At 43.9% G+C, this 21,326-nt stretch overlaps 2 protein-coding genes across 2 annotated transcripts; one reads left to right on the top strand and one right to left on the bottom strand.

The window, feature by feature from the left end:
* The first annotated feature begins 1,077 nt into the window (after positions 1-1,077).
* LOC129843454 (iroquois-class homeodomain protein irx-1-like) lies at positions 1,078-5,763 on the top strand. The gene is made up of 4 exons (XM_055912166.1): positions 1,078-1,750; positions 3,171-4,158; positions 4,501-4,576; positions 5,363-5,763. The coding sequence occupies exons 1-4, from the start codon at positions 1,505-1,507 to the stop codon at positions 5,418-5,420; spliced, it is 1,368 nt and encodes a 455-aa protein (XP_055768141.1). The 5' UTR covers positions 1,078-1,504; the 3' UTR covers positions 5,421-5,763.
* A 4,088-nt stretch (positions 5,764-9,851) lies between these two features.
* On the bottom strand, positions 9,852-10,898 carry LOC129843453 (uncharacterized). The gene has a single exon (XM_055912165.1). The coding sequence runs from the start codon at positions 10,896-10,898 to the stop codon at positions 9,852-9,854; it is 1,047 nt and encodes a 348-aa protein (XP_055768140.1).
* Between the last annotated feature and the right edge of the window lie 10,428 nt (positions 10,899-21,326).

Genomic DNA, 21,326 nt, shown 5'->3' with positions numbered 1-21,326 from the left:
AACAACTACCTATCTGATACAAACAACTACCTATCTGATACAAACAACTATATATCTGATACAAACAACTATATATCTGACAACTACCTATCTGATACAAACAACTACCTATCTGTTACAAACAACTATATATCTGACAACTACCTATCTGATACAAACAACTATATATCTGACAACTACCTATCTGATACAAACAACTACCTATCTGTTACAAACAACTATATATCTGACAACTACCTATCTGATACAAACAACTATATATCTGACAACTACCTATCTGTTACAAACAACTATCTATCTGTTACAAACAACTATATATCTGACAACTACCTATCTGTTACAAACAACTATCTATCTGTTACAAACAACTATATATCTGACAACTACCTATCTATTACAAACAACTATCTATCTGTTACAAACAACTACCTATCTGCTTTAAGTTGGTCTGATAGAAAAACACTAATCCCCCATCACACACACACACACACACGCAGAAAGTGAAGGCGGTGGGGTGGCTAAAAACAGAATGAAGGTTAAGCATTTTCAATAAGCACCAGCAGAGCTGAGTTTCAATTAGTGACACAATTGACAAGGTTGCGTTAAGATGACACTATGTGTCAATACACTTCGCTACAGCCTAACTCAGTTTCTGTTCTTCATCCATCCCAGAGCTATATAATAATACTACTACCATAACATGACACACTGTCATAACGCCTTAAGGAATTGTACCTGTTATTTCAATCAACTTATGATTTTAGCTTTTGTTCTAGTTGATCAACAGCATCCCCGCTCCATGTCTCATTTCATTTTGCCACGTTCATCAATTCGAAGATTGGACAGAATAATAAAATATTATAAATACAAAATAGAAAATTAAAATAAACTCAATATAATTTGCATACTCCCAAAAATCCTATAGACATACTTTGTAAAATGTCTAAATGAGAGAGTAAATGTCCTGATAAGTCCTATAGAACAAGTCCACCATTTCCCCGCTGTACTGTTCTGTGTTAATGACAGTTGCACGTATTCAGGAAGTCCTGCTCCTTGTGCTTTATCCCCACTATGTTGGACAGCTGTAACATCGTGTAGACAGGTTGTCATACAACAATCAAAGCTTCAGTGAATGGACTGTAATGCTAAACATTTAACATACAATACTCCCAACACTGGGACAGCGGCCCAGCCAATGCTCTAGCCACATGCGCCGGTGAGGAGGAGCTTGCAGCTCAAGTGGGATGCCAATCAAAGCATAAACTTCAAATTGTATCTGAGAGATCAGGCTGAGACCTGGGGGCAGGCACATCAGTTGGAGCTCAATTGTTGATGTGATCACATCCAACGGTCTTGCAGCGAAAGAGAGCAGCTGAGATTTAAAGAATAGCAGAAGAACCATTGTGATCTATTGCTGCTGTGCTGCCTGGTCACTTTCTCTTTGACTTCTTTACGCTTCGGTCTCGTGTTCCGACGTGTTTTGGCATACGACTCGGCGCAGAGGATGTCTTTCCCCCAGTTGGGCTACCCTCAGTACTTAAGTGCCTCCCAAGCGGTGTACGGCGGGGATCGGCCGGGGGTCCTGACTCCGTCGTCCCGGGGAGGGAGCTCTGACATAGCGGGAAACCAGTCGGCTGCTGCCGCTGCAGTCACCTCGGTGTTGGGCATGTACGCAAACCCCTACACTGCACACAACTACAGCGCGTTCCTGCCTTACAGCAGCGCGGACTTGGCTCTTTTCTCTCAAATGGTAAGGGCTATTTTTATACTTCTGCTGTTGTATTGTAGTGGTCTGTATGGTTGCTTTACGTCAAGTGTTTCACTTAATTTGCCTGGAAAAGGCACCGTGAAAAGACGGCTGAGAACTACTCAATCTGCGGTTGCTTTGCAAGTTGCGTATACTCGCGCTCTCCGAAAGTTTGTTGATAAGAAATAACAACGAATCTATTACTTTTATCTACACGTCTTAAATATTGGAGTAATATTCATTATTCGTAACCTACTCTGGAAGTGTATTAGTCGTTTGAAGTGGGAGTTTGTTCCAGCTCCATTCAAAGAAATGTTGTTCCATATGGATGAGCCAAAAAAACGGTGTGACATTTCGTTTGAGGGAGAAGTTATTTAGTATAAAAGAGCGTTCAGTCTAGATAATGGTGCTCATTGCACAAATTATATCGTTTAGTTGACTTTAATTATTATAGCATTGGTCGTCGGCTTCTGAAATATCACTAAAGACAGCTATTCGTTTTGGTGAATCGAAACAACAAAGGCCTTTGCATGAATTTGGCACGCACACAAATAATTTAACTGTTAGGATAAAATAGTAGCTGTATAAACTACACCAGTACGCCAAAACATATTCCAGACCCACAATGACCTCGACATTGTATTATAATTTTGTCTCGCAACATAGTTCTACTTTTTTCTATTCATTTTGAGGGAAATTATTTGAGGATAAGACGTACGTATTTATGAAATATTTGTTTTTTAAAGTTTATAGCCTGACATGGAAAAATAACAATTTACAGATCCTTTACATAATAGTGCAGTTCATCACGACAGCAGCGGGTTACCAGAATGCAGCGCGAATAGGCCTTCTCTGACAGACGTCACAGTCGATCCTTTTGCAGCAAATAAATTATTTACATCCACGATGACATTGACATTTTATACTGTCCTACAAAATACACGTCTTTTAAGAATTCCAATAGTTACTTCCATCTGCATTTGATACAGAAATAGTATTTCTTTTAAATAACAATAGAAACCGACTAGGCCGCAGTGGCGACTGACACTATTTCGGTCAAACGCATTAACGCATTAAAAGTAGTTCTACTCACCTCAGTAATTAAAACGCGAAAACATATAATGAATATATGTGTGTGTATATCTATACTCTTAAATATCTGGCTTAAATATAATACATAGGTTATGAGTATTATAGTTTTCTGAACTTTTGGACGTTATTGAAGGACATTGTCCACAGTTATCCCAAACTGTAATTAACATACAAGAGTGGCATAAAATAGTTACAGGGATATCCAAGCGAGTAGGCCCATTTTTAAATGCTATTCATGTCGAAATGTATGCGTGGTATTAGGCATTTATTAAAATTCACGTGTTTCTAAGCAACATATTAACCAATCCTGTGGCGTTGTTGATCCTCCCAGAGCTCCCAGTACGAGCTGAAGGACAGTCCTGGCGTCCATCCTGGCAGCTTCGCGGCCCACACCTCGCCAGCTTTCTACCCATACGGCCAGTTCCAGTACGGGGACCCGGCCAGGCCCAAGAACGCCACCCGGGAGAGTACCAGCACGCTTAAGGCCTGGCTCAATGAGCACAGGAAGAACCCCTACCCCACCAAGGGAGAGAAGATCATGTTGGCCATCATTACTAAGATGACCCTGACGCAGGTTTCCACCTGGTTCGCCAACGCCAGGAGGAGGCTGAAGAAAGAGAACAAGGTGACGTGGGGAGCCAGGAGTAAAGAGGACGAGGATGGAAACATATTCGGCTCGGACAATGAGGGAGACGCGGAGAAGAACGATGACGAGGAGGAGATTGATCTAGAGAGCATCGATATAGACAAGATTGACGACAACGATGGAGATCAGAGCAATGAGGATGACGATGATAAACCGGAGGGCAGAGAGCGACACCGAGAACTGGAGAGGCTGGAGAAACGGCGGGCCTTCGCCCTGCAGCACGAGGCCTTCGACAAATGTGGGAGCTCCATTTCTTCCGGGAATGACCTTTCTGACAGCAACACCGGAGTTGTGTCCCCGGACAGACAGGGAACTTTTCAGCTCCCAGTGAACAATAAGCCTAAAATCTGGTCGTTAGCTGAGACGGCTACCAGTCCTGATAGTTCTGTCAAGTCCACCTCTCCATCCGGCCCTACCGGTCACACCCCGCCTCAGATGCAACACCCAGCCTTCATCCCCTCTCACGGACTATACACCTGTCAGATAGGCAAGTTCCATAACTGGACCAACGGAGCTTTTCTGGGGCAGAACTCTCTGCTGAATGTCCGGTCGTTTCTAGGTGTTAATCAGCACCATCATCATAACCTCCACTTACAGACCCAGCTGCAGCAGCAGCAGGCCTCGGTGTTGGTGTCGCCTGGAGCCTCGCCACCACTCAGCCCCAAGCACATAGGTATGCACCAGTCAGAATCGCATTGCGCAATGCTTTATTTACTATTATATTTGGTAAGCAAAAATCATAGCAATTACAGTTAATACAAAATGCATAAGCTATCAATTGTATTTTGTCAGAAAGGGCTTTTTTTAAACGACTAAAGTTTCTACTCACACACACACACACACACACACACACACACACACACACACACACACACACACACACACACACACACTAGTATTTGTTATAATAATTATCATAATAATAATGACATACAAGCATTATGTTATCACTCAAGTATTTAATTAAAATATATATTTAGGTTATTTTGTAATGAGTTGAATCCTTTAATTTCAGACCGTGAAAACGGTGTAAGAAGTGCCTCTCCTCCAACGCAACTTCTGAAGTCCTCATTCAGACCCCTTCACGATGGGTAAGACGCTGTTTGATTGTTTGGCTAAATGCCGCTGGGCTAAAGTATAGCAGTAAGACTGATATTCTAATATTCTAATATTAAATGGTTTCGTCCAAAATGGTGTCATAAGTCAGTAAGACTGAAATTCTAATATTGTAATATGAAATGGTTTCGTCCAAAATGGTGTCATTCTGCGGTGTGTTGTGGCTCTTAGTGGGTATAGGGACTGGTTTCTTGGTAGACAGATGTGAGAGATTGGTCTGGCTTCTAAAAAAAATAGTTGTTCTTCTCCGGGTGACACGGGGTTTCGGCTCCAGCCCCCCCTTCTCCCCTAATTCCCTCCCTCTGGAGGCTGACTACTTATCAAGTCCCCAGTAAAACGGGACCTGTCTGGGGCTCGGCTTCCCTAAAGACCCCGGGGAGCAGCCCGGCCCTGGGGAGCGTTCTAGTAGAAGACCTCTCCCCGTCTGGAGTGCTAACATTTACACAGAGCCTCTTTCTTCCCACTATTAGCACCAGGCCGCTGCTGGCAGTACTATCATCATATAACGGCCTGTTTGTGTGTGTGGTTTGGCATGTATTACACACACGTGGAAGCATTCGTGTCATAAATGATATGCTTTAAATACAAGTTCCTGATATAGGTGAAATGCGTCGAGAGGAACACTTGAAGAGATATAGCATCCTAGATGACATGTTCTGTATGTTGACCCAGTGGCTACTTGAAAATCATCTTCTATTTGTATAGAAAAAAGGGTTTCTCTCTGTTCATTGTTATCTTCCTCTTCCTCTGTGTTCTTTCAGCCCCAGGACTCAGCAAGAAGCCTCGCAGCTGGTTCTAACTGCCCTCTCCTCGGCTTGATCAACACATTCTGCCCTGGGGAGAGAAAAAAGAAAGACTTTACGCACTCAGAAAAGGACAATGAGAAATAACTTCATTCACCGTAGCATTCAGAGCAAATGGCTAATTTGATATAAACTCCTGTGGCAGGATCTCGTCTATTGTTGTAAATAATGGCGCCTGTTATTCCCTGCTCTTTGCCCTGGGACGTTTGGTAGGCTTTTCCTTTTGTCTTTCTTCTGTCGGGGTCTTCTGTTTGTGTACATACAGTGATTTACATGTGTAAATAGCGCGTTGACGACATTTGTTCAGATCGTATATTTTGTCTAATAAACTAAAATGAAATTATCGAGAAATCAAAGAATATACATCTTTTGTCTTTTTGTATTTTCTGGATCAAACAGCTCTGCCAGGAGACGCTCTCTGTTGCACAATATTATTAAACAATACCAGAATTTAATTTGGTTCAACCTAGAGGATTATTATTACTATTATTATTATTGTTATTGTTATTATTGTTATTATTATTATTATTATTTTTATTATTGTTATTGTTATTATTATTATTATTATTATTATTACTACACACATCAATCAGGGTAAACGGCGTATCATAACTAACGCAAAGACGTTTGATTCCAATGTAATCATTAGCAGCTGAGAGGATCCCGCCTTGCACCTCGTCCCCTGTTAGAGAGAGAGGGCCGAGCGGGTAAAGCAGCGGATAATACCGACCCTCTCATCTAATGTTATTCCACTTTCTCCAGTTAAATGGGGAGGGAGCGTCGACGCATTGAGGTGCTAATAACCGGCCAGATGGCTACTGGTGCCGGGAAATGGACAGAAGCAGCTGGGAGCATCATTAAGTAATAATGTGGGAACGCCCTGCCCAAACAAAATCAAATGGTTCAAATCTAATCTGTCAGAAAGAGAAGTCGATTCGGTAATATATTATTAATAGTGAGAGGTTAGCGGTCAGGTGACGATGTTAGCGGGGTTACTAACTGTGTTGGGGTCCGGCCAGCTACATGTGATCGGAAAAGTTTTAGGGATGGCTATTGTGACTGGAGGAAACTCATTCTATTGAATCCGTTTAATAATAGCTTCACGACGAGGAACAATCGCAAGGATTATGGTGATTGTCATTTGAAGTGTGACATTGTTTTGGTTATTGGAATGAACGGTGGTGACGTGGATCCACACCGAGCAGACTTCAATGCAGCATGAGAAAGATATCTTAGACCTACATTAATAAAGACGATAATATTAACAGGTTTCATTCTAATTAAAACAACTATAATTAAACACATTTAAACAAATAATATCCTGCATAAACTGGTTTTATAACAATTAGATTTCATGTTACATATTTAGTGGGTATAACGCCATGTTAACATTCCTATTGAACATTGTTAAATTGAATCTTTTTATTGTAGTAATTGCAATAGACGAATATATTTTGTACTCGCTGTTTGGAAGTATGGCAGGCTGAACGTGTAGGCTGGCTCGGTGCCTGTCTATCGTTGTATCACAGCGACCTCTATAGGCTTCCGTACATTTACAGATAAATAATATAGACCTCGTCAAAATAGTTTTTTTTTAAACTCTAGAAACACTTGACATCTTGGAACTTTTTACATCTTCGAATAAGAAACCAAAGTGAGCCTAGAATAAGAGTCATACGATGATACGTTAATATAATAATAATATCACCATGTTATTCGCTCCCGAGTGGCGCAGCGGTTTAAACTGCATCTCAGGGCTTGTGGCATACACTACAGACACATTGGTTCGATTCCAGGCTGTATCACAACCGGCCGTGATTGGGAGTCCCAAAGTGTGGCGCACAATTTCCCCCAGCGTCGTCCGGGTTTGCCCGGGGTAGGCCGTCATTGTAAATAAGAATTTGTTCTGAACTGACTTTCCTAGTTAAATAAAGGTCAAATAAAATAAACCAACTCACAGTCAGATAGAACACAAACACTGTGTGTGTGGTCAGATAAAGTTTAGAATAGAATTACTCTTAGAAGATTGGAACCATATGTTCTATATACACCATAAACCGTAACAGTTTCCCCCTGCCCCGTTTCTTGTGAGGGTCAAATCATTTAAATGCAGTGTTAATTAACAAAGGCTATTTAAAATACTTGCTTTCTAATCATTTTACAAAGTCTAAAGATTGGTGTTGTCCTATATTAGTAAAGTTGAGAGATTATTTCGCAATGAAAACTTATTTGAGTATTTTTCTCCAGAGAGCGAGGCCGAGTAAAGGAGGTCTAACAGAATTGAATTAATCAACTTAAGATCTAGGCCACCTCAGTGCGCACTCCAGCAGTCTCCACCGTGTTCATTCCGGGGTCAAAGTGGCTTTATTTTTCAGTAAACGTTGACTTCTCTCAAGGAGAGGAACATTTATGCGCATAAATTTGTGACATTTTGATGGCAGTTCGCTAAACAGTTACGCCGTTAAAAGCCTGTTAGAAAATTAACCAGGTCACAGGGTGGCGAAGGCAGGACAGGGTCAGATGTGTTTGTTGTGCCTTCTGTCAAAAAGACAATTATTTATATTATCAACAACTTGGTTTAGCCATACACAGAGCTCAGGCATCTCGCGGATCTCCATCCGTACGTTCATTCATGTCGGCATTTGGGGATGATGATGACTTCTGGAAGATCACGCGCTATGAAGTTTCAGTCGCCCTTGTAAATTACTATTAAGGGAAAAACGGAAAATCAACCGAGTCATGGCGCAACACGAAACGCAGAAATATAAAATACTATATAATATAATTAAACAGATAATGGCTGAATAAACGACATGCCTCAGTGTTTTAAATGCGCTGATATATTCAGATGGACAAAAGACAGGCCTTCCAGGAAGTCACGGCAGGTGCGCGGAATGTCATATTTTACTCCACATTGGCACGCCACGTCTTCTCACGAGCCTTTTGTAGTTGATATGAAATAACCCCGCCGGTGTCTGGTTCCTGGGTTTCTGTAGTTGATATGAAATAACCCCGCCGGTGTCTGGTTCCTGGGTTTCTGTAGCGAAGCACCTTAAGGTTTGCAGCGCCGCTAGCTGCAGCCTGCCATTATATTACGTTTCCCTAATATATACAACAACACAAATCATTTAGCGGTGGATGTACAGTTGATTGTTTAATGAGTAATAAAGCGGCTAGGAGCCTATAATTAGGCTGTCACTGTGAGCTGGTCCTCCCAGCGCCCCGGGCCACAGCGGAGAGAGACTCCATTAACACTCCAAACAAATACATTTAACACCGCGTAGAGATATACTATAGAGGTGGTTCGTTGTTAATGCTAAGGCAAGTTATCTAATATTTACCGCCTGTTATTTAATGGCCAACAAGTGTAAACAACAACACCAAAACAACAGCCCATGGTGTAATAAAGTAACAACAATTATTATTAGTTTAATGACAGCAAGTATTATAATATAATAATGAGCAGTATGGGCAATTACCTTTTCCAATTAATTAAAGTTAAATATAGTTTAATATATCATTGATTGAATGGTTGCTCATGTGATAAAACACAGAAATCTTTAAAAAAAATATGACATGGTTTTAAAAGATTTAAAATGAATTTGACTTTAAATCATTCCTATTAACAAAATAAAAGTTACGTACATTTTAATAATGAATACATTAACATTAGATGCCAATGCAAATTGGCACTAAACTGCTGCTATTTTGAGGAAGAACATTGGACATATGGGAAACCAGAAAGTGTACAATATTCTAACACAATATGTTGTTAACCCCGGCCTACCCCTAACTCTACCCCTAACCCAGCCTAACCCTAACCCGGCCTACCCCTAACCCTAACCCTAACCTTACCCCTAACCCTACCCCTAACCCTAACCCGGCCTAACCCTAACCTTAACCCTGTTAACCCTCATGTTATTATTTAACTAGGCAAGTCAGTTCAGAACACATTCTTATTTACCCCGGCCTAACCCTAACTCTACCCCTAACCCGGACAACGACGGGCCCCATATTTTCCATTTAGTCTCGGGCCGTGGTCCCACACCATACTCTGCCTTTTGTTGCTGAACACCTACAGTGTCCCTTTGCTGCCTGAAATCTGACACAATGTAGCGATCCATTGACTTTGCTGTTGAATTGCGCCTCGTGTGTGTGTGTGTGTGTGTGAGCAGAGAGTTGACGTCGTGGAAGGAAAGTTTATCACTGTCTTGTCTTTTTGGCAGGAGCAGCCTATTCACCCAGACCTCTGCTTCACAGCACCGTTGTCTCTGCCTCTTTCATCCAGAGATGTCTGTTGTCTTTCTGAAGATGCCTTAATCCAATCATCTCCGTAGTGAGAGAGAGAGAGAGCCGGCTGAATACCTCCTGTAGTTTGGCCCAGCTGGGAGCGACAAGTCAGTCACTAGCAACACGACAACAATGTCCCGACACCGTGTTCAGCGGACTACTCTGCTGCTCCTGCTTTCAGGAACACAATGGGTTGAATGGGACGGATGGCACGGTCACAGGCCTTTCTATCCAAGAGGGACGGGTCGGTATCAAACACGCCACGGGAAGAGACTGGATAGCTGGGTTGGAGGGGGGAGGGGGCTGCGTGGTTCTTGTGGAGGGGGGAGGGGGCTGTGTGGTTCTTGTGGAGGGGGGAGGGGGCTGCGTGGTTCTTGTGGAGGGGGGAGGGGGCTGCGTGGTTCTTGTGGAGGGGGGAGGGGGCTGCGTGTTTCTTGTGGAGGGGGCTGTGTGGTTCTTGTGGAGGGGGGAGGGGGCTGCGTGGTTCTTGTGGAGGGGGGAGGGGGCTGCGTGGTTCTTGTGGAGGGGGGAATGGGACTGCGTGGTTCTTGTGGAGGGGGGAGGGGGCTGCGTGGTTCTTGTGGAGGGGGGAGGGGGCTGCGTGGTTCTTGTGGAGGGGGGAGGGGGCTGCGTGGTTCTTGTGGAGGGGGGAGGGGACTGCGTGGTTCTTGTGGAGGGGGGAGGGGGCTGCGTGGTTCTTGTGGAGGGGGGAGGGGGCTGCGTGGTTCTTGTGGAGGGGGGAGGGGGCTGCGTGGTTCTTGTGGAGGGGGGAGGGGGCTGCGTGGTTCTTGTGGAGGGGGGAGGGGGCTGCGTGGTTCTTGTGGAGGGGGGAGGGGGCTGCGTGGTTCTTGTGGAGGGGGGAGGGGGCTGGATAGCTGGGTTGGAGGGGGCTGCGTGGTTCTTGTGGAGGGGGGAGGGGGCTGTGTGGTTCTTGTGGAGGGGGGAGGGGGCTGCATGGTTCTTGTGGAGGGGGGAGGGGGCTGGATAGCTGGGTTGGAGGGGGCTGCATGGTTCTTGTGGAGGGGGGAGGGGGCTGGATAGCTGGGTTGGAGGGGGCTGCGTGGTTCTTGTGGAGGGGGGAGGGGGCTGCGTGGTTCTTGTGGAGGGGGGAGGGGGCTGCGTGGTTCTTGTGGAGGGGGGAGGGGGCTGCGTGGTTCTTGTGGAGGGGGGCGGGGGCTGGATAGCTGGGTTGGAGGGGCTGCATGGTTCTTGTGGAGGGGGGAGGGGGCTGCGTGGTTCTTGTGGAGGGGGAGGGGGCTGGATAGCTGGGTTGGAGGGGGCTGCGTGGTTCTTGTGGAGGGGGGAGGGGGCTGCGTGGTTCTTGTGGAGGGGGGAGGGGGCTGCGTGGTTCTTGTGGAGGGGGGAGGGGGCTGCGTGGTTCTTGTGGAGGGGGGAGGGGGCTGCGTGGTTCTTGTGGAGGGGGGAGGGGGCTGAGAATAGGTTGGGGCCTGAGACTCACATGGCTCTCTCACAAGTAGCAACAACGACTTGGCAGCTGCTGCTGATTCGCTCTCCAGCCCTGCTGACCAGGCCAGAACAGGCCAGAACAGGCCAGAACAGGCCAGAACAGGCCAGAACAGGCCAGAACAGGCCAGAACAGGCCAGAGGAGAACGTGGAGGTAGACACTTTCTGGATAATAAAAAGCTCCATTCTGTGTTTTGATCAGCAGAGATAGAGCAGAATAGGAGGAAACGTTCCCTGTGTTTTGATCAGCAGAGATAGAGCAGAATAGGAGGAACGTTCCCTGTGTTTTTATCAGCAGAGATAGAGCAGAATAGGAGGAAACGTTCCCTGTGTTTTGATCAGCAGAGATAGAGCAGAATAGGAGGAAACGTTCCCTGTGTTTTGATCAGCAGAGATAGAGCAGAATAGGAGGAACGTTCCCTGTGTTTTGATCAGCAGAGATAGAGCAGAATAGGAGGAAACGTTCCCTGTGTTTTGATCAGCAGAGATAGAGCAGAATAGGAGGAACGTTCCCTGTGTTTTGATCAGCAGAGATAGATCAGAATAGGAGGAACGTTCCCTGTGTTTTGATCAGCAGAGATAGAGCAGAATAGGAGGAACGTTCCCTGTGTTTTGATCAGCAGAGATAGAGCAGAATAGGAGGAACGTTCCCTGTGTTTTGATCAGCAGAGATAGAGCAGAATAGGAGGAAACGTTCCCTGTGTTTTGATCAGCAGAGATAGAGCAGAATAGGAGGAAACGTTCCCTGTGTTTTGATCAGCAGAGATAGAGCAGAATAGGAGGAAACGTTCCCTGTGTTTTGATCAGCAGAGATAGAGCAGAATAGGAGGAAACGTTCCCTGTGTTTTGATCAGCAGAGATATAGCAGAATAGGAGGAACGTTCCCTGTGTTTTGATCAGCAGAGATAGAGCAGAATAGGAGGAACGTTCCCTGTGTTTTGATCAGCAGAGATAGAGCAGAATAGGAGGAAACGTTCCCTGTGTTTTGATCAGCAGAGATAGAGCAGAATAGGAGGAAACGCTCCCTGTGTTTTGATCAGCAGAGATAGAGCAGAATAGGAGGAAACATTCCCTGTGTTTTGATCAGCAGAGATAGAGCAGAATAGGAGGAAACGTTCCCTGTGTTTTGATCAGCAGAGATAGAGCAGAATAGGAGGAAATGTTCCCTGTGTTTTGATCAGCAGAGATAGAGCAGAATAGGAGGAACGTTCCCTGTGTTTTGATCAGCAGAGATAGAGCAGAATAGGAGGAAACGTTCCCTGTGTTTTGATCAGCAGAGATAGAGCAGAATAGGAGGAACGTTCCCTGTGTTTTGATCAGCAGAGATAGTGCAGAATAGGAGGAACGTTCCCTGTGTTTTGATCAGCAGAGATAGAGCAGAATAGGAGGAATGTTCCCTGTGTTTTGATCAGCAGGGATAGAGCAGAATAGGAGGAAACGTTCCCTGTGTTTTGATCAGCAGAGATAGAGCAGAATAGGAGGAACGTTCCCTGTGTTTTGATCAGCAGAGATAGAGCAGAATAGGAGGAAACGTTCCCTGTGTTTTGATCAGCAGAGATAGAGCAGAATAGGAGGAACGTTCCCTGTGTTTTGATCAGCAGAGATAGAGCAGAATAGGAGGAACGTTCCCTGTGTTTTGATCAGCAGGGATAGAGCAGAATAGGAGGAACGTTCCCTGTGTTTTGATCAGCAGAGATAGAGCAGAATAGGAGGAATGTTCCCTGTGTTTTGATCAGCAGAGATAGAGCAGAATAGGAGGAAACGTTCCCTGTGTTTTGATCAGCAGAGATAGAGCAGAATAGGAGGAAACGTTCCCTGTGTTTTGATCAGCAGAGATAGAGCAGAATAGGAGGAACGTTCCCTGTGTTTTGATCAGCAGAGATAGAGCAGAATAGGAGGAACGTTCCCTGTGTTTTGATCAGCAGAGATAGAGCAGAATAGGAGGAAAAGTTCCGTGTGTTTTGATCAGCAGAGATAGAGCAGAATAGGAGGAACGTTCCCTGTGTTTTGATCAGCAGAGATAGAGCAGAATAGGAGGAAACGTTCCCTGTGTTTTGATCAGCATTGATAGAGCAGAATAGGAGGAAACGTTCCCTGTGTTTTGATCAGCAGAGATAGAGCAGAATAGGAGGAAACGTTCCCTGTGTTTTGATCAGCAGGGATAGAGCAGAATAGGAGGAAACGTTCCCTGTGTTTTGATCAGCAGAGATAGAGCAGAATAGGAGGAACGTTCCCTGTGTTTTGATCAGCAGAGATAGAGCAGAATAGGAGGAAACGTTCCCTGTGTTTTGATCAGCAGAGATAGAGCAGAATAGGAGGAACGTTCCCTGTGTTTTGATCAGCAGAGATACAGCAGAATAGGAGGAACTTTCCCTGTGTTTTGATCAGCAGAGATAGAGCAGAATAGGAGGAAACGTTCCCTGTGTTTTGATCAGCAGAGATAGAGCAGAATAGGAGGAAACGTTCCCTGTGTCTTGATCAGCAGGGATAGAGCAGAATAGGAGGAAACGTTCCCTGTGTTTTGATCAGCAGAGATAGAGCAGAATAGGAGGAACGTTCCCCGTGTTTTGATCAGCAGAGATATAGCAGAATAGGAGGAACGTTCCCTGTGTTTTGATCAGCAGAGATAGAGCAGAATAGGAGGAACGTTCCCTGTGTTTTGATCAGCAGAGATAGAGCAGAATAGGAGGAAACGTTCCCTGTGTTTTGATCAGCAGAGATAGAGCAGAATAGGAGGAAACGTTCCCTGTGTTTTGATCAGCAGAGATAGAGCAGAATAGGAGGAACGTTCCCTGTGTTTTGATCAGCAGAGATAGAGCAGAATAGGAGGAAACGTTCCCTGTGTTTTGATCAGCAGAGATAGAGCAGAATAGGAGGAACGTTCCCCGTGTGTCTGAGATCAGATCAGAGATCCTGATAGGTAACGGACCAGAGAAGCAACAAAACACTACTAGAGCCTTGTGGACAATATGTTGCCCTCTACCTGGGTCAAAACACTGCTAGAGACTTGTGGACAATATGTTGCCCTCTACCTGGGTCAAAACACTACTAGAGCCTTGTAGACAATATGTTGCTCTCTACCTGGGTCAAAACACTACTAGAGCCTTGTGGACAATATGTTGCCCTCTACCTGGGTCAAAACACTACTAGAGCCTTGTGGACAATATGTTGCCCTCTACCTGGGTCAAAACACTACTAGAGCCTTGTGGACAATATGTTGCCCTCTACCTGGGTCAAAACACTACTAGAGCCTTGTGGACAATATGTTGCCCTCTACCTGGGTCAAAACACTACTAGAGCCTTGTGGACAATATGTTGCCCTCTACCTGGGTCAAAACACTACTAGAGCCTTGTGGACAATATGTTGCCCTCTACCTGGGTCAAAACACTACTAGAGCCTTGTGGACAATATGTTGCCCTCTACCTGGGTCAAAACACTACTAGAGCCTTGTGGACAATATGTTGCCCTCTACCTGGGTCAAAACACTACTAGAGCCTTGTGGACAATATGTTGCCCTCTACCTGGGTCAAAACACTACTAGAGCCTTGTGGACAATATGTTGCCCTCTACCTGGGTCAAAACACTACTAGAGCCTTGTGGACAATATGTTGCCCTCTACCTGGGTCAAAACACTACTAGAGCCTTGTGGACAATATGTTGCCCTCTACCTGGGTCAAAACACTACTAGAGCCTTGTGGACAATATGTTGCTCTCTACCTGGGTCAAAACACTACTAGAGCCTTGTGGACAATATGTTGCCCTCTACCTGGGTCAAAACACTACTAGAGCCTTGTGGACAATATGTTGCCCTCTACCTGGGTCAAAACACTACTAGAGCCTTGTGGACAATATGTTGCCCTCTACCTGGGTCAAAACACTACTAGAGCCTTGTGGACAATATGTTGCCCTCTACCTGGGCCAAAACACTACTAGAGCCTTGTGGACAATATGTTGCTCTCTACCTGGGTCAAAACACTACTAGAGCCTTGTGGACAATATGTTGCCCTCTACCTGGGTCAAAACACTACTAGAGCCTTGTGGACAATATGTTGCCCTCTACCTGGGTCAAAACACACCCTAGATATACTGAGGACTCATTAGTGTCAAAACTCACTGCCAGATATACTGACGCCTCATTACACCCCAGATTGACTGAGGCCTCATTAGGGTCAAAACACACGGCCAGATATACTGAGGGCTCATTAGGGTCAAAACACACGCCCAGATATACTAAGGGCTCATTAGAGACAAACACCCCCCAAATATACTGAGGCTTCATTAGGGTCAAAACACACCCCTGAAATACTAAGGGCTCATTAAGGTCATAACACACCCCAGATATACTGAAGGCTCATTAAGGTCAAAACACACCCCAGATAGAGTGAAGGCTCATTAAGGTCAAAACACACCCCAGATATACTGAAGGCTCATTAAGGTCAAAACACACCCCAGATATAGTGAAGGCTCATTAAGGTCAAAACACACCCCAGATATACTGAGGGCTCATTAGGGTCAAAACACACGCCCAGATATACTGAGGCCTCATTAAAATGAAAACACAGCCCAGATATACTGAGGGCTCATTAGGGTCAAAACACACGGCCAGATATACTGAGGGCTCATTAGGGTCAAAACACACGGCCAGATATACTGAGGGCTCATTAGGGTCAAAACACACGCCCAGATATACTGAAGGCTCATTAAGGTCAAAACACACGGCCAGATATACTGAGGGCTCATTAGGGTCAAAACACACGGCCAGATATACTGAGGGCTCATTAGGGTCAAAACACACGGCCATATATACTGAGGGCTCATTGGGGTCAAGACACACCCCAGATTGACTGAGGGCTCATTAGGGTCAAGACACACCCCAGATATACTGAGGGCTAATTATGGTCAAAACACACGCCATATATAATGAGGCCTCATTAGGGTAAAAACACAATGCCAGATATACTGAGGCCTCATTAGGGTCAAAACACACCCAAGATATACAGGTGGTTCATTATGGTCAAAACAAACGGCCAGATATAATAGGGGCTCATTAGGGTCGAAACATACCCCAGAAATACTGGTGGCTCATTAGGGTCAAAACACTCAGCCAGATATACTGAGGGCTCATTAGGGTCAAAACACACCCAATATAAACTGGTGGTTCATTATGGTCAAAACAAACGGCCAGATATAATAGGGTCTCATTAGCGTCAAAACATACCCCAGAAATACAGGTGACTCATTAGGGTCAAAACACATCTAGATATACTGGCGGCTCATTATGGTCAAAACACACGGCCAGATATATTGGGCGTTCATTAGGTACAAAACAGCCCCCAAATATACAGAGGGCTCAGTAGGGTCAACACACACCCCAGATATAGTTAGGGCTCATTAGGGTCAAAACACACCCCAGAAATACTGAGGGCTAATTATGGTCAAAACACCCCAGATATACTGAGGGCTAATTATGGTCAAAACACACCCCAGAAATACTGAGGCCTAATTATGGTCAAAACACCCCAGATATACTGAGGGCTAATTATGGTCAAAACACCCCAGATATGCTGAGGGCTAATTAGGGTCAAAACACCCCAGATATACTGAGGCCTAATTATGGTCAAAACACCCCAGATATACTGAGGGCTCATTAGGGTCAGAACACACCCCAAATATACTGAGGGCTTTTAGGGTCAAAACATACTCCAGATATACTGAGGCCTCAGTAGGGCGAAAACACATTGCCAGATATACTGAGGCCTCAGTAGGGCCAAAACACATTGCCAGATATTCTGAGGCCTCAGTAGGGCCAAAACACATTGCCAGATATACTGAGGCCTCAGTAGGGCGAAAACACATTGCCAGATATACTGAGGCCTCAGTAGGGCGAAAACACATTGCCAGATATACTGAGGCCTCAGTAGGGTCAAAACACCCTCCGATATACTGAGGCCTCAGTAGGGTAAAAACACCCTCCGATATACTGAGGCCTCAGTAGGGTAAAAACACCCTCCGATATACTGAGGCCTCAGTAGGGTAAAAACACCCTCCGATATACTGAGGCCTCAGTAGGGTAAAAAAAAAACACGGCACGATATACTGAGGGCTCGTTAAAACTTCTTTGTGATAGGGGGCAGCATTTTCACTTTTGGATGAATAGATTACCCATAGTGAACTGCCTCCTACTCTGTCCCAGATGCTAATATATGCATATAATTATTACTATTGGATATAAAACACTCTGAAGTTTCTAAAACTGTTTGAATGATGTCTGTGAGTATAACAGAACTCATATGGCAGGCAAAAACCTGAGAATAAATCCAAATAGGAAGTGAGAATTCTGAGACTGGTCAATGTTCAACTCCTCGCCTATTCAATTCCCTGTAAGATATGGATCTGTTTGTACTTCCTATGCCTTCCACTAGATGTCAACAGTCTGTAGAACGTTGAATGAAGCCTCTAGTGTGATGTGGGGCCGGATGGGAGGTGTTTCAGTCATTGGTCTGGCAGAATGCCAGTTCCTGGTCATGCGCATTACAAACGATATCGTCTTGCGTCCCATAACTTCTAGAGACACAAAGGAATGCTCCGGTTGGAACGTTATTGGATAGTTATGATAACAACATCCTGAAGATTGATTCTCTACTTAGTTTGACAGTTTATTCGACCTGTAATATAACTTTTTGAAGTTTTCGTCCGAGTTCGCCTGCATCTGCGCAAGCGTTTGGACATGTGCACTAAACGTCCTAACAAAAGTAGCTACTTAGACATAAGTAATGGACATTATCGAACAAAACAACGATTTATTGTGGAACTAGGATTCCTGCGAGTGCATTCTGATGAAGATCATCAAAGGTAAGGGAATATTTATGATGTAATTTCGTATTTCTGTTGACTCCAACATGGCGGAGAAATGTTGTTTTTATCTGACCGCCGTCTCAGATTATTGCATGGTGTGCTTTTTCCGTAAAGTTTTTTTGAAATCTGACACAGCGGTTGCATTAAGAACAAGTGTATCTATAATTCTATGTGAAACATGTATCTTTCATCAAAGTGTATAATGAGTATTCCTGTTATTAGATGTGGCTCTCTGCAATTTCTCCGGATATTTTGGAGGCATTTCTGAACATGGCGCCAATGTAAACTGAGATTTTTTTTATATAAATATGCACATTATCGAACAAAACATACATGTATTGTGTAACATGATGTCCTATGAGTGTCATCTGATGAAGATCATCAAAGGTTAGTGATTAATTTTATCTAAATTTCTGCTTTTTGTGACTCCTATCTATGGCTGGGAAAATGGCTGTGTTTTTCTGTGGCTATGTACTGACCTAACATAATCGTTTGGTGTGCTTTCGCCGTAAACCCTTTTTGAAATCAGACATGTTGGCTGGATTCACAACATGTGTAGCTTTAATTTGGTGTCTTTCATGTGTGATTTCATGAAAGATTGATTTTTATAGTAATATATTTGAATTTGGCGCGCTGCATTTTTTCTGGCTTTTGGCCAAGTGGGACGTTAGCGTCCCACATATCCCAGAGAAGTTAAGATCAAAACATAGCCCAGATATACTGGAAGCACATAAGGATCAAAACACACAGAGAGATACACTGGGGACTCATTAAGATCAAAACACACTGAAACATATATTGGGGACTCATTAAGGTCAAAACACAGCCAGAAATACCTAGGGGTCATTAGGGTCAAAACACAGCCAATATATACTGGTGACTCATTAGGGTCAAAAAACAGCCAATATATACTGGGGACTCATTAGGGTCGAAACACACCCAATATATACTGGTGGTTCATCATGGTCAACAGCTACACTGGTATCAAATCAAATCACGTTTTATTTGTCTCATGCAACGAATACAACAGGTGTAGACCTTACAGTGAAATTTTTACTTACAAGCCCAAACCTATTAAGGATCCGCCAATTTAAAAAAAAATATTCCCCTAAAATGACATACCCAAATTTAACTGCCTGTAGCTCAGGACCTGAAGCAAGGATATGCATATTATTGGTACCATTTGAAAGGAAACACTTTGAAGTTTATTGAAATGTGAAATTAATGTAGGAGAATATAACACATTAGATCTCGTAAAAGATAATACAAAGTAAAAAACATGCCGTTTTTTTGTACCATCTTTGAAATGCAAGAGAAAGGCCGTAATGTATTATTACAGCCCAGGCGCAATTTAGATTTTGGCCACTAGATGGCAGCAGTGTATGTGCAATGTTTTAGACTGATCCAATGAACCATTGCATTACTGTTCAAAATGTTGTATCAAGTCTGCCCAATTGTACCTAATTGGTTTGTTGATACATTTTCAAGTTCATAATTGTGCACTCTCTCCAAACAATAGCATGGTATTATTTCACTGTAATAGCTACTGTAAATTGGACAGTGCAGTTAGATTAACAAGAATTTAAGCTTTGTGCCCATATCAGATATGCATATGTCCCGGGAAATTTTCTTGTTACTTACAACCTCATGCTGATCCCATTAGCCTGCGTTAGCTCAACCGTCCAGCGGGAGGACACCGATCCCGTGAGTTTATAATATACGACTGACTGTATTTATTAATTCTCTCTGGACAGCTATAGGGACAGTAATACCTTTTCCCTGGCCCAATAGGGACATGCCTAGCTAGCAGTAATACCTTTTCCCTGGCCCAATAGGGACATTCCTAGCTAGCAGTAATACCTTTTCCCTGATCCAATAGGTACATTCCTAGCTAGCAGTAATACCTTTTCCCTGATCCAATAGGGACATTCCTAGCTCAGAACATGATGTAACACTACATCAGAACATGATGTAATAATACCTCATCACACGATGTAGCACTACCTCATCACACGATGTAACACTACCTCATCACACGATGTAGCACTACATCATCACACGATGTAACACTACCTCAGAACCCGATGTAACACTACCTCATCACACGATGTAACACTACATCATCACACGATGTAGCACTACCTCAGAACACGATGTAACACTACATCAGAACATGATGTAATAATACCTCATCACACGATGTAGCACTACCTCATCACACGATGTAACACTACCTCAGAACACGATGTAACACTACCTCATCACACGATGTAACACTACCTCATCACACGATGTAACACTACATCAGAACATGATGTAATAATACCTCATCACACGATGTAACACTACCTCATCACACGATGTAACACTACCTCAGAACACGATGTAACACTACCTCATCACACGATGTAGCACTACCTCATCACACGATGTAACACTACCTCATCACACGATGTAACACTACCTCATCACACGATGTAACACTACCTCATCACACGATGTAACACTACCTCATCACACGATGTAACACTACATCAGAACATGATGTAATAATACCTCATCACACGATGTAACACTACCTCATCACACGATGTAACACTACCTCATCACACGATGTAACACTACATCAGAACATGATGTAATAATACCTCATCACACGATGTAACACTACATCAGAACATGATGTAATAATACCTCATCACACGATGTAACACTACCTCATCACACGATGTAACACTACCTCATCACAAGATGTAGCACTACCTCATCACACGATGTAACACTACCTCATAACCCGATGTAACACTGCCTCATCACACGATGTAACACTACCTCAGAACATGATGTAATACTACCTCATCACACGATGTAACACTACCTCATCACACGATGTAACACTACCTCAGAACCCGATGTAACACTACCTCATCACAAGATGTAGCACTACCTCATCACACGATGTAACACTACCTCATAACCCGATGTAACACTACCTCAGAACCCGATGTAACACTACCTCATCACAAGATGTAGCACTACCTCATCACACGATGTAACACTACCTCATAACCCGATGTAACACTACCTCAGAACCCGATGTAACACTACCTCATCACACGATGTAACACTACCTCAGAACACTGTGTAACACTACCTCATCACATGATGTAACACTACCTCATCACACGATGTAGCACTACCTCATCACACGATGTAACACTACCTCAGAACACGATGTAACACTATCTCATCACACGATGTAACACTACCTCAGAACACGATGTAGCACTACCTCATCACACGATGTAACA

Source organism: Salvelinus fontinalis, unplaced genomic scaffold, assembly GCF_029448725.1.
Source record: "Salvelinus fontinalis isolate EN_2023a unplaced genomic scaffold, ASM2944872v1 scaffold_0139, whole genome shotgun sequence".
NCBI lineage: Eukaryota > Metazoa > Chordata > Actinopteri > Salmoniformes > Salmonidae > Salvelinus > Salvelinus fontinalis.
This window is presented reverse-complemented; position numbering and strand designations above follow the sequence as displayed.